The sequence below is a fragment of the Lissotriton helveticus genome, chromosome 2_1 (assembly GCF_964261635.1).
Source record: "Lissotriton helveticus chromosome 2_1, aLisHel1.1, whole genome shotgun sequence".
In the NCBI taxonomy this organism is placed as follows: Eukaryota; Metazoa; Chordata; class Amphibia; order Caudata; family Salamandridae; genus Lissotriton; species Lissotriton helveticus.
In genome coordinates, this window is record NC_136059.1 from 185,000,999 (window position 1) to 185,018,816 (window position 17,818).

General features: G+C 50.9%; 1 protein-coding gene across 1 annotated transcript in view; it reads left to right on the forward strand.

Annotated features, from left to right (window-relative positions):
* Positions 1-2,692: 2,692 nt before the first annotated feature.
* ARID3C (AT-rich interaction domain 3C) overlaps positions 2,693-17,818 on the forward strand; it is a 493,073-nt gene continuing 477,947 nt past the window's right edge. The window contains exon 1 of the mRNA XM_078674696.1: positions 2,693-3,050. Within this exon, the coding sequence (XP_078530822.1) occupies positions 3,012-3,050 (39 nt within the window). The 5' untranslated portion in view covers positions 2,693-3,011. The remainder of the gene's footprint in view (positions 3,051-17,818) is intronic.

Here is a 17,818-nt window from a genome sequence, read left to right on the forward strand (position 1 = left end):
AGTTGTAACCATATAATTGGGATTTGGAGTCTAGGGTAATAGTGATGTGTAGGAATGGTATGAATATAAGTCTATGGTAGAGGCTGAGAAGAGAGATGGGGTCTGGGATATGGTAAGGGGAAACTTAGGGTAAGGATAGTAAGGGGATAGTTCAAAGGCCAGGATGCCAAACAGGTTACAATTAAGAGTTAGTTGGAAGCGTGTAGTTATAGTAAGTTACATTTCCCGATGTAATAGAGAAAAACGTATAAGGGGTGTGTAATGCTTCAAAAGATTCCCACTGCGGCCCTCGTTAGGAGAGGGGGCCCAGCACCTGGAGCGAGAACAACAAGGCGAGCAGAAATTCCATGCCCTGCAATTCCACGTGGCCCGGAAGACACGGGACCCCTCTTTCATGCTACATGAGCAGGGCCTGCGGGAAGCAGCCTGTCCATGTCCGACCCCTGTGCTGGGAGAACATGTCAGAGGGTGTCTCCCTGAAACTGCCCAAAAAAACGGTATTACTGGATCTATGTAGTTATTCCCCATTCCGGGGAATAAACCTGTCATTGACAGAATTTAGTGCGGATGGTACAGGGCAGAATCCAAGATCCATGCCCCAAGTTCCAACATCTCCTTAACGAGCACATAAACGTCACATAACTTTTCGCAGTTCTCACTCAAAGTACACGTTTTCTCAGTCATTGTTTCCACTTATCGTTCTTTGACTTTTAACCCAAATTATTTTTCTTGCAGCTGCTTTGCTCTCATTTAGGGTTTTAGCATTGTGCTACGTGGCGGCTGGGTGGCCCCCAACGCAGTCAAGATTGCGAGTGACGCCCCAGATTCTCGTGAGGTCCCACTGACATTTTTTTTTACAGTTTTATATAGCGTGAACTCGACCGGCAGGCATCAGAGCGCTTTCCACGAGCACCAGTTACATTACAGACGGACACTTTATTTATTTTTTGTTAGGCACGGGGAGAGGAAGTGATTTGCCCAGAATCACAGGATGTTGACCCGCGCCGTGACTTGAACCTGGTTCCCCAGTTCCAAAGTCGGCAGCTCTGACCGCTGCATGGAAGCAGGGAGCACGGTGACGTTTGCTGGGACGCAGTCGCTCCATATGGAACTTGACCAGTCAGTATCCTCCATGTATTATACAGACGTTGCAAACAATCTGAAAACAAACTATTACTAAAGGAGTAACTCAGATTACAAGAAATTCAAAATGTCCGCGTAAACACACGCTAATTATGCATATCGAGAGATGTCGAAACAGTGAGGACTCGGGACTAGCGCAGTCGCCCCAATCAGCCGACCCCACAGCACTAACGCTCCACCCTGAGACCGCCAATCGGCCCGAAATGCCCCCACCCCTCCCCAGACCCCCCATACAGCAAGTCCCGTCTGTAGCTCCCTATTAGCCCACGCTGCGCCTGTGTATACCTCAGAGTTACCCGCACCGGGTGACACCAACCCCAGTGACGCCACTGTATACCTGAATCTGACATCGGTGCTATGAGAGTGTAGCTACTGTTCCTTACTTCTCTCGTTACACATAAAGCGCCTTAAGTCCATGGGTCCCGCGCTGCAGAAGACAACAATAAACGCTCGCCAATGACCAGCCTCGGTAGCCCATGGCCACCTTTGGGGTGCGCTTTTTTCCACCCAGGGATGCCCGTGGCCCGTGGACGGTTGTGATCGGAGAAAAATCGCCCCCAGCAACAACTCCCCGTCCCCCGCCAATAAGGTAGTATATGGGAACTGTAGCCCCCTCCCCCCTCAAAATATATATCTCTTAGGGGAGCACCAGCACAGACACGATCTGAGGGTTCAACACAACCCACCCCCAGTGGCTGCCCACCCACCGCACGGGAGCAGCCACTTCTCTGCCCCGGAGGCGCTCGCAGGGACCCCATCCTACAGCGGCGGGGGGCGCGTAAACTCCGAAGAAGTGGAAGGGGGAGGGGAGTCGAGCAGTGTGCCGCCCGGGCGGGGGTGCACGGTAGCCCCCCATCCTCGGTGATGTCTAGTCCAGGAGCCAAGGGGGGCGCCCCACACAGTAGACTATCACCATCCTTTGAGGGTGGAGTGCCGCCCCATCCTACGCCCTGGCAGGGGGGCACAGTAGACCCCATTGTGAGGGCGTGCAGTGGGGTGCCCCCGCAGTAGTTCTTCACCGCCCGCCAGAAGTGGCGGGAATGACCGGGCAGTGGTGCCCAGTAGGGTGGGTGCACGGTAGCGCCCCCCACCCTTCCTCGGGCGTGCGTGGGGGCGCCCCCACAGTAGCCGTTCACCGTCCGTCAGCGGTGGTGTGAGGGGCCGGCACGGGTGCACGGTAGCGCCCACACCCCTTCCTCGGGCGTGTGCGCGGGCGCCCCCACCGTCCTGCGGGAGTGCTGGGGTTCCCTCCCATGGGCTCCCCGCCCTGCAGCCGCCTGTGAGCGCCCCACACAGTAGGCCTCCACCCGAGCCCCATCCCCGGGAGTGCTGGGGTTCCCTCCCGTGGGCTCCAGCAGCAGCAGCCTGTGGTCGGCAGCGCCCTCTCTGGCCCCTGTGAGCAGAGCCGCCCTCCACCCCTCCCCCGAGCACTCCCTTGACGTGTTGTTAGCAAATGGCAGCAGAGAGGCCGGTCCCTGTGCACGGCCACTCTCCGCCGCCGTGCCGCCTGCCACTTGTTGCAAACAAAAAAAAAAAAGAGAAAAACAGGGGGGGGGGAGGGAAAAAAAAAACACCCTCCGGGGCTCCGGGCAACAGAATCAAAGAGAGATCAACGACAATCCGGCGAGATAGTGAGATCCGGGCACTGCGCGTGAGCGAGGGGCTGCACGGACCGCCCGGGACCCCCAGCAGGCAGCACCCCCGCCGGCCGCCCCCGGAGCACCGCAGGCACAGCGCAGCGGCACGGAGCGCCAGGGACCCCCCAGCCGGGCAACATCGGGCACACGGACCCCCCGCCCCCGGGCCCTCGGACCGCGGCACAGGAGGAGGGCGCCGGGGGAGCCGCGGGCACAGGACGCGGCGGCAGCATGGTTGACAACACCACCCTGGCCACCAAGTCTCCCCTGGTAAGCGCAGCGCCGAGAAGACACCCCGTGCTGCATGGGAGCGCTGTGCTGCTGCTGATCACTTGAAGGGGTGGGTCTGAAGTGTGCGTGGATCTGTGCTGCGCAGCGCCGAGAAGCCACTTCGTCCTGCATGGGAGCGCTGTGCTGCGGATCACTTTGATGGGGGTGGAGGTCTGAAGTGCGCGTGGATCTGTGCTGCGCAGCGCCGAGAAGCCACCTCGTCCTGCATGGGAGAGCTATGCTGCCGATCACTTTCAGGGGTGGGGGGTTCTGAGGTGCGCCTGGATCTGTGTCAGATCATTGACCCCCTGCTCTATTTGGGGGTCACTTTATCCACACTCAGCTGTCTAAATAAAGGGCTTTAATCAGAATTTGTAATCGTCCTGCTAGATATTTCTCCGGGTTTCTTCGCGTGTGTGCGAGTTCACAACTGTGTCATCGCCCCCTGACTTAGACAAGATCTCTGGAGTGCTTCAGAGTAGGTCGTTCAGAAAGACAGCAAGCAACTTAAGGTCCCAGATGGGTGCAGCGACCGGAGCTGCCCACTCGGGAGCCGCGGATCCGGGTTCGAGTGTCGCGTCCCTTCAACACCCTGTGATTCTGGGCAAATCACTTAATCTCCCCGTGCCCACGGACAGCGCCTGGATCCCTCCCGCCACACTCCATAAATCGACACATGTGGGGCGTGGGAGGGAGTGAAGGGACACAGCGCTAGTTGAGTGTCACTTTTCTAAAGTTCCATCTGGTTCCGAGGACGTGTGTTCTATCCCAGTCTCCCCGCCCACTTCTACTGTTAGAACCCATGCACGCCCTGGTCTCACTCCTGGCACCCTCCCCCACACCCATGCACACACTGGTCTCACTCCTGGCACCCTCCCCCACACCCATGCATGTCCTGGTCTCACTCAGGCTATCTTAACCCAAGCATATCATGGTCTCCTCCCTCCCGCTGCCATGCTACCACCTGCGTATCTTTGTTCCCTCACTATTACCGCCTCTACACCCATTCATATCTTTTAGTTTCCTCACTTCTACTGCCTTTGACCCATGCATGTCATTGTTGCCACACTTCTACTGCCCCTCAACCCTGCATATCATTGTTCTCTCCATCTTACTGCCTGTCGACCCATGCGTATCATTCATTGTTCCCTGAGTCTTGCTGCCCCTTAACCTACTCATATCATTATTTCTGCACCTACTGCCCCTCAACCCATGCATATCCCTGTTCCTGCATTCTTACTGCCCCTTGACCCACTCATAATATTGTTTCCACAAGTCTACTGCCCCTCAAGCGTGCATATCATTGTTCCCTCAATCTTCCTGCCCCTCGACTCATGCACATCATTGTTCCCTCGCTGTTACGGCCTCTCGAAGCATGCATATCATTGTTCCCTCACTCCTACTGCCCCTCGACCCACGCATATCATTGTTCCCTCGCTGTTACGGCCTCTCGAAGCATGCATATAATTGTTCCTTCACTCCTACTGCCCCTCGACCCACGCATATCATTGTTCCCTCACTGCTACTGCCCCTTGATGCCAACACATAATTGTTCCTGCACTCTTACTGTCCCTCGGCCCATGCATATCATTGTTCCCTCACTCTTACAGCCCCTCGACCCACACATATCATTGTTCCCTCACTCCTACTGCCCCTGACCCACACATATCATTGTTCCTGCACTCTTACTGCCCTTGACCCATGCATATCTTTGTTTTCTCTCTCTCTTACTGCCCATCGACCAATACATATCATTGTTCCTGCACTCTTACTGCCCCTTGACCCATGCATATCATTGTTCCTTCACTCCTACTGCCCTTCGACCCACGCATATCATTGTTTACTTAGTCCTACTGCCCCTCGACCCACGCATATCATTGTTCACGCACTCTTACTGCCCCTCAACCCATGCATATCTTTGTTTTCTCACTTCTACTGACCCTTGACTCACACATATAATTGTTCCCTCACTCTTACTGCCCTCGACCCAAGCATATCATTGTTCCTGTTCTCTTACTGCCCCTCGACCCATGCATGTCATTGTTCCCTCACTGTTACTACCTCTACACCCATACATACAATTGTTTCCTCATCCTACTGCCTGGCAACCCATGCGTATCATTGTTCAGTCACTGCCCCAACTCATGTATATATCATTGTTCCCTTAGTCCTACTGCCTCTCGACCCATACATGTGATCGTTTTCGCACTTACTGCCCCTCGACCCGTGCATATCATTGTTCCCACACGCCTACTGCCTCTTGACCCATACATATCATTGTTCCCTCACTCTTACTGCCTCTTGACCGATGCGTATCATTGTTCCCTCACTGCTACTGCTCTAGATCCATGCATATCATTGTTCCCACATTTCTACTGCCTCCACACCCATACATATCATTGTTCCCTCACTCTTACTGCTTCTTGACCCATGGGTATCATTGCTCCCTCACTATTACTGCCCCTCGGCCTATGCATATCATTGTTACCTCCCTCTTACTGCCCTCGCCCATGCATATCATTGTTCCCTTACTGTTACTGCCTCTTGATCTATGCATATGATTGTTTCTGCTCTCTAACTGCCTGTGACCCATGCATATCATTGTTACCTCGATCTTACTGCCCCAACCCAAGCATCAAATTGTTCCCTCAAACTTTCTGCCCGACCCATGCATCTCATTGTTGCCGTACTCATACTGCTTCTCGACCATGCATATCATTGTTTCCTCACTCCTACTATCTCTCGATCCATGCACATCATTGGTTCCCTCGCTTTCACTGCCCCTTGACCCATGCATATCATTGTTCTCTCCCTCTTACTGCCTGACCCATGGATATCATTATTCCTGCACTCCTACTGCCCCTCAACACATGCGTATCATTGCTCCCTCACTTTTACTGCCCCTCGACCCATGCATATCACTATTCCTGCACTCTTACTGCCCCTCGACCCATGCATATAATTGTTCTCTCCCTCTTGCTGCCCCTCGACCCATGCATATCATTGTTCTCTCCCTCTTACTGCCTGACCCATGGATATCATTATTCCTGCACTCCTACTGTCCCTTGACCCATGCGTATCACTGCTCCCTCACTTTCTGCCCCTCGACCCATGCGTATCACTATTCCTGCACTCTTCCTGACCCTCGACCCATGCATATCTTTGTTTCCTCACTCCTACTTTCTCTCGACCTATGCATATCATTGTTCCCTCACTCTTACTGTCCCTCGACCCACACATATCTTAGCTCCCTCACTGCCCCTCAACCCATGCGTATTATTATTCCCGCACTCTTACTGCCACTCGAACCATGCATATCATTATTCTCTCCTTCTTATTGGCCGACCCATGGATATTATTGTTTCTGCACTCTTCCTGACCATCGACCCATGCATATCATTGTTTTCTCACTCCTACTGCCCCTCGACTCATGTGTATCATTCTTCCCTCTCTCCTACTGCCCCTCGACTCATGTGTATCATTCTTCCCTCTCTCCTACTGCCACTCGACCCATGCGTATCATTCTTCCCTCTCTCCTACTGACCCTCGACCCATGGGTATATTTGTTGCTTCACTCCTACTGCCCCTCGAGCCATGCATATCATTGTTCCCTCACTCTTACCGCCTCTTAAAGCATGCACATCATTGTTCCCTCACTCCTACTGCCCCTCAAAGCATGCACATCATTGTTCCCACACTCCTACCGCCCCACGAAGCATGCACATCATTGTTCCCCCATTCTTGCCGCCCTTGAAGCATGCACATCATTGTTCCCACACTCTTACCGCCCCTCGTAGCATGCACATCATTGTTCCCTTACTCTTACCGCCCCTTGAAGCATGCACATCATTTTTCCTACACTCTTACCACCCCTTGAAGCATGCATATCATTGTTCCCACACTCTTACTGCCCCTCGAAGCATGCACATCATTGTTCCCTCACTCTTACTGTCTCTCGACCCATGGGTATAATTGTACCCTCACTCCTACTGCCCCTCGACCCATACACATCACTGTTCCCTCACTCCTACCGCCCCACGAAGCATGCACATCATTGTACCCCCACTCTTACCGCCGCTTGAAGCATGCACATCATTGTTCCTACACTCTTACCGCCCCACGAAGCATGCACATCATTGTTGCCACACTCTTACCGCCCATGAAGCATGCACATCATTGTTCCTACACTCTTACCGCCCCACGAAGCATGCACATCATTGTTCCTACATTCTTACCGCCCCTTGAAGCATGCACATCATTGTTCCCCCACTGTTACCGCCCCTTGAAGCATGCACATCATTGTTCCCCCACTCGTACTTCCCCTTGAAGCATGCACATCATTGTTCCCACACTCTTAGTGCCCCTCGAAGCATGTACATCATTGTTCCCTCACTCTTACCGCCTCTTGAAGCATGCACATCATTGTTCCCTTACTCCTACTGCCCCTCAAAGCATGCACATCATTGTTCCCACACTCCTACCGCCCCACGAAGCATGCACATCATTGTTCCCCCATTCTTGCCGCCCTTGAAGCATGCACATCATTGTTCCCACACTCTTACCGCCCCTCCTAGCATGAACATCATTGTTCCCTTACTCTTACCGCCCCTTGAAGCATGCACATCATTTTTCCTACACTCTTACCACCCCTTGAAGCATGCATATCATTGTTCCCACACTCTTACCGCCCCTCGAAGCATGCACATCATTGTTCCCTCACTCTTACTGTCTCTCGACCCATGGGTATAATTGTACCCTCACTCCTACTGCCCCTCGACCCATACACATCACTGTTCCCTCACTCCTACCGCCCCACGAAGCATGCACATCATTGTACCCCCACTCTTACTGCCGCTTGAAGCATGCACATCATTGTTCCTACACTCTTACCGCCCCACGAAGCATGCACATCATTGTTCCTACATTCTTACCGCCCCTTGAAGCATGCACATCATTGTTCCCCCACTGTTACCGCCCCTTGAAGCATGCACGTCATTGTTCCCCCACTCGTACTGCCCCTTGAAGCATGCACATCATTGTTCCCACACTCTTAGTGCCCCTCGAAGCATGCACATCAATGTTCCCTCACTCTTACTGTCTCTCGACCCATGGGTATAATTGTTCCCTCACTTTTACTGCCCCTCGACGCATACACATCACTGTTCCCTCACACCTACCGCCCCACGAAGCATGCACATCATTGTTCCCACACTCTTACTGTCTCTCGACCCATGGGTATAATTGTTCCCTCACTTTTACTGCCCCTCGACGCATACACATCACTGTTCCCTCACACCTACCGCCCCTCGAAGCATGCACATCAATGTTCCCTCACTCTTACTGTCTCTCGACCCATGGGTATAATTGTTCCCTCACTTTTACTGCCCCTCGACGCATACACATCACTGTTCCCTCACACCTACCGCCCCACGAAGCATGCACATCATTGTACCCCCACTCTTACCGCCCCTTGAAGCATGCACATCATTGTTCCTACACTCTTACCGCCTCACGAAGCATGCACATCATTGTTCCCACACTCTTACTGCCCATGAAGCATGCACATCATTGTTCCGACACTCTTACCTCCCCACGAAGCATGCACATCATTGTTCCCCCACTCTTACCGCCCCTTGAAGCATGCACATCATTGTTCCTACACTCTTACCACCCCACGAAGCATGCACATCATTGTTCCTACACTCTTACCGGCCCACGAAGCAGGCACATAATTGTTTCTACACTCTTACCGGCCCACGAATCAGGCACATCATTGTTCCTACACTCTTACCGCCCCATGAAGCATGCACATCATTGTTCCCCCACTCTTACCGCCCCAAGAAGCATGTACAGAATTTGTTCCCGCACTCTTACCGCCCCTTGAAGCATGCACATCATTGTTCCCACACTCTTACCGCCCATAAAGCATGCACAACATTGTTCCACCACTCTTACCGCCCCTTGAAGCATGCACATCATTGTTCCTACACTCTTACTGCCCCACGAAGCATGCATATCATTGTTCCCCCACTCTTACCGCCCCTTGAAGCATGCACATCATTGTTCCTACACTTTTACCGCCCCTTGAAGCATGCACATCATTGTTCCTACACTTTTACCGCCCCTTGAAGCATGCACATCATTGTTCCTACACTCTTACCGCCCCTTGAAGCATGCACATCATTGTTCCTACACTCTTATCGCCCATGAAGCATGCACATCATTGTTCCTACACTCTTACCGCCCCTTGAAGCATGCACATCATTGTTCCTACACTCTTATCGCCCATGAAGCATGCACATCATTGTTCCTACATTCTTACCGCCCCACGAAGCATGCACATCATTGTTCCTCCACTCTTACCACCCCCTGAAGCATGCACATCATTGTTCCTACACTCTTATCACCCCCTGAAGCATGCACATCATTGTTCCTACACTCTTATCACCCCTTGAAGCATGCACATCATTGTTCCTACACTCTTACCGCCCCACGAAGCATGCACATCATTGTTCCTCCACTCTTACCACCCCCTGAAGCATGCACATCATTGTTTCTCCAGTCTTACCGCCACTTGAAGCATGCACATCATTGTTCCTACACTCTTACCGCCCCACGAAGCATGCACATCATTGTTCCTACACTATTATCACCCCTTGAAGCATGCACATCATTGTTCCTACATTCTTACCGCCCCACGAAGCATGCACATCATTGTTCCTCCACTCTTACCACCCCCTGAAGCATGCACATCATTGTTCCTACACTCTTATCACCCCTTGAAGCATGCACATCATTGTTCCTACACTCTTACCGCCCCACGAAGCATGCACATCATTGTTCCTCCACTCTTACCACCCCCTGAAGCATGCACATCATTGTTCCTACACTATTATCACCCCTTGAAGCATGCACATCATTGTTCCTACACTCTTACTAACATATTATTAAAACGTAAATTAAAACAAGGGCCTTGGGTGTTGGAAAAAACGTTTTCTGCAAAACCCGAGCCTGAGAAGTGGAAGCTGCAGGTTGTGGAAAAGAGGAGCTTTTTAGGGGTAACGGATAAAGGGAAGACTCAGCTCAGTGGAGTGAGCTTCCCGGCAGAGAAGGGTGCAGTAGAAAGTATGGGCCTCACCCCCGGCATATTACCCCACCCAGACACTCTGGCCACCGTACCCGTATTCTTCTGGGGTGCCTACCGACCTAATTGAGATGCCTCCACTCTTCACCCCACAGCCCCGGCTCCTCCGCAATCGAGTTTACAGCGACCGGTGCTCCGCCGTTGTACAGACCCCGCACCTCATCTTTCGGAATATTTGAATTTTTGGGCAATTTTTCGAACTCCACTTTTGTGTTTCCAGCTCTTCGCGTTTCCTTTTGCGCCTTCTTCTTTTAATATACAGCCAATGATGATGGTTGTCTGCTTCTCCCATTTTTCCTTCCCCCTCCAGAATATTGTCCCATACATTTTTTCTCATTCTCGAATTATTTTTTACTTAACTCTTTCGCGCCCTTCTCACGCGTTTTCGTTATTATTGTGTTACCGTTTCCTTTCCCTCCGATTGTGCTGTTATTGCAGTTGCACGTTGCTATATTTTTTTACACACGTTCTCTCTTCCATGGTGTTTGCTATTTTCTTGCACACGTTCTCTCTTCCATGGTGTTTGCTATTTTCTTACACACGTTCTCTCTTCCATGGGTGCGTTTTTCTGTTTGTAACTTTTCTTCTTTTGATTCCAATGTCTCGAGTAACTGCGTACTCCTAAAGCAGCGCGTGTATTCTGTTATATTTTTTTGTCGTCAGTTCTTTATATGCCCGAGTTGCATATGTTGTTAGTCTCACTAGGGGTTTCTCGTTCTAAATGTCTTTTCCGCTTTTTGGACACATTTTTTTGTTCCCTTGTTGTCGATCCTCACAGAAGTTTGCCTTTTTTTCGTATACAACGTTTGTTAACACGTGTACGATTCACTTTTTACTTTTCGTTTATTAACCGCATTTAACTCTGCTTTGACTAGTTCGTTCCAGACATTCTCTTTTCCATTTGCTCTTTTTTTCTCATATTATTTTCGTATTTTTGCCCGCTCGTACGTTGTTGTCTCTGTCCATTGTTTCCTCGCTCTCGCATTTTTTTCTCTTCACATTTCATCTCTTTTCGCCATGTCCGCCCTTCGCCAGTTGTCTTAATGGCTACACAATTCCCTCGCGTATTGCCCCTTATTTCTACCATTCTGCCCCCACACTCACCCCAAAAATATTATTTTCTCTTCACCCTTCAAGTCCAGTATCCAGCGCACCCTTCTCTTTCTCCGGGTCTAGTCAGTAATTCTTCCCGACATCTCCCTCCCTTCTCACCTGGCTGGACCAGGAACCCTAGCTTCTATCTTTAATGCCGCACTCGCCAGTACAGGGTATCCCTTTGCCTGGCACCGATCTTAGGAGTAACCCTCTCACCCATCATTGTCTGTTCTCCCCTCTATGTCCTCACCCAAGCGAGCAGCGCCACTTCACTTTACTGCTCTCTCTTGGAGTACTATCAGTGAGTCACTGGTACTGACCGCCACGGGTTGGTTGGTGGGTTGCTTAGTAACTGTCCTCTTTACTGTACTGTCAGAGGCCCCCTCTCCTCTGTCTTGTCATTGACCAGCTGCACTGTCCCTTTGGTTCACTCACCCCCTTGCTTTCTCTCCCCTGCTGTACTGTTAGTTACTGAGCCCTGGCACTGTTAGTGACATCTTCCATCACCCAGGTCCTGATAGTATGCCTAGCCATGAAAATGCCACAAGTGCCGCCAGTGACTGCCACCCGGGGCTCTGGGGTTGATGCCTAAACCCATTTCCTGGCAATATGCCTATCCATGAAAACTTTTCTAATGTCATCAGTAAGACTGACAACCACAGTTGAATTGTATTGAGTTGCAGCATTTATATAGCGCTTACTACTCCTATGTGGAGTGCTGCAGCGCTTGCCTACTTGAGTAGCATGCTACACTGTGTTGGTTGTGTGGTTGGAAGCGTGATGTCTTTGTTTTGATCCTACGTGGGAAGTGTTTTCATGTTGTGCGTGATGACCACCGAGGTGCAGTTTTCTTGTGATGGGACGCAGACAGCGCACAGCAGTGTGGTGGATGATGAAGTGTGACAGGCACGCAGTTTTATGGCTTTCACGATAGTGGTATTTTTGAACAGCTCTGTTGATAGTTATATGGTATTTGTTGTAATTAGAGTTGTCTCAGCTGGTTACCGCACTGTTTTGTACACCCTGAGATTTTGTGTATAGTTTTGTTCAAGAGTTGGCATGGTTGACGGTAGAGACGTGGAGAGATCTCTTGGGACGGCCATTGTTACCATCATCCCATATCTTAGTATCATTGTGAGAGATAAAGAAGGGTCAGACTGTATAGATATTTGGGACTTGCAGTGCTGGACTATATAATAAAGCCCTCTGATTAGTCCAGCAGTGTGTGACAGATCTCTTCAGTTATTCATGCCTGTTCATTTGGTGATGTCAGTTTTATGGATGTGCAGTACTGGTGATGGACAACCCTCATAGCAGGTACGTCTTCTGTGACTCCGAGAGATAGACCTTACAATTTGCTGCTGACCACTGCATATTATGATTTAAGTATTATTGTGGGCCATACAAATTATTTATTAAACCTCATGTCTATATAATCCAACAGCAAACCATAGGTCAGCCCTTCTTAGCTTACCTGCATATCTAAACAGTTTACTAGTTGGGTTGTTTCCAATCTGCAAATTGTAAGGATTGAGCTTGAGGGTGCAACCTGTATTTCTGGGCTCTGTTGATGGGTTGGTGCAGTTATCTAGAAAATAACCATATTTAACCTGTCTTCACAAGTGTATATGACCCTGGATGCTTCTAATGCTGGCTGGTAGTGAGTTCCACAGCTTGGCGGCTTGTACTGGGAAAGCAGTGCCTCTTACCGATTTCTTATGGTAAAATGGTGTGATGATGAGTGTTGCAAGCGGTCCTTTTCCTTTGGTGACTCTGTGGATAGTGCAGAGTGCTTTGAACATTGTCCTTCTAGCCAGAGGTAGCCAGTGCTGCAATAACGGGACTGGGGTCATGTGTTCTCTTGGGCGCAGGCAGGGAAGAAACCTTGCAGCAGCATTTCGGATGAGTTGAGGCCAGTATTTTTGCCTTTGTCAGCAGCTCATAATCTCAGTCTTTTCAGTATTGAGCTTTAGATGGTTATTCATTATCCATGTGTTTATGGCATGAAGGCAGTAATCAAGTTTTGAATTGTAGAGGTCTTCCGGACTATCCATTAAAAAAATTATATCAGTGTCATCTCGTAGTTGTAACGGGTGAGGTTGAATGATTTAATCAGGCTTTGTGAAGCGGCTAGGTAGAAGTTGAATAATCAAGGGAATATATAGTATTGTGTGTGAGGATGTGATGTGAACAGTGGTAGATAGATGATACTTTCTCTGTGAGATAAAAAGAAATCCATTTAAAATCATTTTCATGGACTCCGAGATTCTGGAGTCTTTGAAGTAGGGTGTGGTGATGGAGAGTGTCAAATGCGTTCTGCCGGTGACCTTCCCTACTGTTCCCCAGCCCAGTCACTGTCAGTCACTGATCCCTGTCACTTCCTGTGACATCTTCCTTCATCCATGTCCTGGCAGTATGCGTATACATGAATACTTCTGTAGTGCCGCAGGTGACTGTCACCCAGGGCTTTGCTGGTGACCCTCCCTTCACCCATGTCCTGGCAATATGCCTACCTTTGAACTTTCCTAATGCAGCCACTGATTCACAACTCTGCCACTGACACCCTCCTCTCTCTCTCTGTCAGTTCGGTTAGTAACTCACCCACTGTCAAAACTCAGTCAGTGACCAGCGTCTCCTGTCCATGCAGCTCTTCCCTGTCACTCTCGCTCTGACGCAAGCAGTCCTTGACTTCCGTTCTCTCCCTGTACTGGTCCGGCTGGTGACTCTCCCATGACAGTCTCTCTGCTCACTTGGTCACTTACCCATCTTTCCATAGCCTGTTGGTTACTCTCTCCACCTGCCTAGACTTTTACCCCTTCTCCTAGTCTGCATGCTTCACATCAAATAGCTCTGCACCTCGACATTCAACATACCTAGCACGGAAATTGAGCTTGCCAGGTAAGAAAACAGGAACTCGATGGACAAAGAAGCGCTGAGAAATGCAGAGATTCAAGAAACAAAAAAATGCTCAGCCATTCCTTCTCTGCAGGAGCTAAAAGAATGTTGAACAGCACGTTATATAAAACATAAAAACAAAAATGAAAACGGTTCTGCTCCTGGTTCTTTCATGTCATTTCAGTGCCCTAATCCCGCCTGCCTGCTGCTGTCAATAACACTCACACATTCTGAAGTGACCCCTCAGACTAAGACACTCACCCCAGTGATCTACCAGTGACTCCCTAGGTGCAGTGGCGTCACTAGGGATGGTGTCACCCGGTGCGGGTAACTCATGGTGTCACCCCCTCACAATTTACCGGATGGACCAACTCACCCTCTTCTTGCACCATGTCCCCTCTGCCTGCATCATTTCACCCCTGCCTGCACCATCTTTCCCTCAGCCTACACCATCTCACCCTCTGCCTGCACCATCTCCCCTCTGCCTGCACCATCTCTCCCTCTGCCTGCACCATCCTTCCCTCCGCCTGCACCATCTCCCCTCCGCCTGCACCATCTCCCCTTCGCCTGCACCATCTCTCCTCTGCCTGCACCATCTCTCCTCTGCCTGCACCATCTCTCCTCTGCCTGCACCATCTCTCCCTCTGCCTGCACCATCTCTCCCTCTGCCTGCACCATCTCCCCTACGCCTGCACCATCTCTCCTACACCTGCACCATCTCTCCCTCTGCCTGCACCATCTCTCCCTCTGCCTGCACCATCTCCCCTCTGCCTGCACCATCTCCCCTCTGCCTGCACCATCTCCCCTCTGCCTGCACCATCTCCCCTCTGCCTGCCCCATCTCCCCTCTGCCTGCACCATCTCCCCTCCGCCTGCACCATCTCCCCTCTGCCTGCACCATCTCCCCTCTGCCTGCACCATCTCCCCTCTGCCTGCACCATCTCCCCTCTGCCTGCACATCTCCATCTCTGCCTGCACCATCTCCCCTCTGTCTGCACCATCTCCCCGCTGCCTGCACCATCTCCCCTCTGCCTGCACCATCTCCATCTCCGCCTGCACCATCTCCATCTCCGCCTGCACCATCTCCCCTCCGCCTGCACCATCTCCCCTCCACCTGCACCATCTCCCCTCCGCCTGCACCATCTCCCCTCCGCCTGCACCATCTCCCCTCCGCCTGCACCATCTCCCCTCTGCCTGTACCATCTCCCCTCCGCCTGCAACCTCTCCATCTCTGCCTGTACCATCCCTCCCCCTCCGCCTGCACTCCCCCCTCCGCCTGCACTCCCTCCTCCGCCTGCTGCTCTTTTACCCCTTTCCTCATCGCCTTCACCCCCCCATGGTTTCTCCCTCACAGTTCTCGCCTTTTCTCAAAGTCACTGAAATAAAGTCGCCTTAATGTATTTCGATTCTTCCTGAAAATAAAATTAAAAACGAAGAAAAGCAAAACTTCTCTGCAATGTTCAACTTTCTTAGTGAGCAAAACAGTACGGTTAGACACTATTATTATATGATGCTTTCTTTACAGTATATGGCATATACCATCTCTTTTTTCGCACAAAAAAAAGAAACTTTTTCTACCGTTTCCAAGTGCTGTAATTCTTAATGACAGGTTACATAACTTACCGATCTGAAAAAAACAAAAGGCTGACTCTTACTGGCCTTCACTTGAAAAAGTGACTTCTTCCATCCATATCACCGGAAACCGCCGCCGCCGCACACTCTTCCTTCTTGTCGGTTTATATAATTAGAGTTCACAAGCAAGACTATATTGTGTTGTGAGTATGCGTGTATGAGAGAGTCAAATAAACACATGAAATGTGCTTTGAAACGTGCGCACGACACTGAGGATAAGTTTAAACGGTATGTTACCTTTATAACGCAACTTTTACAATGCACTACCATTACAACGAAAATTTTACAACGCAAAAACCATTACAACGCATGTAACATACACACAGCAGAGGCGAGGCTGCAGAGCTGTGTTACATACACAGCGTATTCAGATGGTGTCACCCCATGGGAGGGTGTCACCCGGTGCGGTCCGCACCCCCCGCACCCCCCTAGTGACGCCACTGCCTAGGTGTGGCAGGACCCCTCACCACCTACATATATACCTGCATAAGGTACCCTATGAATCCCTGGGGGATCCGGGTCCTATGGCACCTCCATCAGGCCCTCAACGAATCCAGTTGCGTGACTCTATAAACCCTCCAATGCTTACTCCTGGGTCTCTCAGTAATCCTCTGCCCCTCATCCCGAACAGGTACCCACTCCCATGGCAAGGTAAACCTGTCAGGTGGTCTCAAGCAAGCCCTCTGTCTCTCTACCTCAGTCTGTCAGGCATCCTTATGTTATCCTGTAAGTGAATTTCTAGCAGGCCCTCCTGTAACCCTCTGCCTGACTCAGTAACCCCACCAGTGAATCGCCCCAGTGTCCTCGCAGTAAAACACTCTTCCTCATCAGTTATCCTCTTCCATGACTCCTTACCTTTTTTATGGTTCTCCACCAGGCCCTAGGGTAACCCTTTTGTGTGCTCTATTGGTTCTCTTTTGGTACTCTCAGTAATCCTAGAGGAGTACTGGCCTCTCCACGCCAGCGACTCTCCACCGGGCCCTGTGATAAACTACTTCCTAGCTCAGTGGCCCATGGGTGAATCACTGAAGCCTGTCTCAATAATCCTCCTCCCACTCACTCCACATCCTTTCCCATCACCCATGGTTCTAAAAACCTGCTAGTGACCCTCCATCAGAGCCCCCCCCCCTTAACTCAGTCCCTCTGGCTCAGTAACCCTATTAGTCAATCATCCCTGTCCTCTTTTTGAGGCTCTGTCAGGTACCCCATCCCAAGTATTGGTCTAGGCCCTCCAGTAAGCTTGCCAATAACTATGTACTACGCCTTTCAGTAACAGTGTCAGTAACTCTACACTAGGCCCTAAGGTCCCTGTCAGTAACTCTGCTTTAGCCCCCCCCCCCTCTTTCCCCTGGGAATCCTGTCAGTTACTCTGCACTAGGCCCTATGATAATCCTTTTCTGTTGCTCAGTAACGTTGACAGTGCCTCTCCCCTAGTGGTTCTGTAACCCTGTAAGTAACTATGCTTCACGCTCTTCTGTAATGCTGTCAGTAAGTCTGCACCTGGCCCTCCAGTAACCCTGTCAGTATCTCTGCAACAGGCCCTTTGGTAACCCTATCAGTAACTCTGCACCAGACCCTCCGGCAACTCTGTCCCGCGACTCAGCAAAGTTGACATCTTCTCCCTGTCCTGTCACTAATCGCCTTTCCCAGTCACTAGTACCCTCTCTATTGGTTCTTACCCTGTCAGTAACTCTATTGTCGGCCCATAAGTAACTCTGGGCTAGGCTCTCTGGCAACCCTCTCCCGTGGCTCAGTAACGATGACAGTGCTTCTCCACTGGTCCTATCCCTTCCCCGATCACGAATACCCTCTCATGGTTCTGTAACCCTGTCAGTGACTATGGCAGGGCCTCCAGTAACCCTATCAGTAACTCTTCTCTAGGCCCCCCGGTAACCCTGTCAGGATCCCTGCACCAGGCCCTTAGGTAACCCTGCCAGTAAATCTACACCAGGCCCTCCTGTAACCTTCCCCTGGGGCTCAGTAACATTGACAGTGCCTGTTCA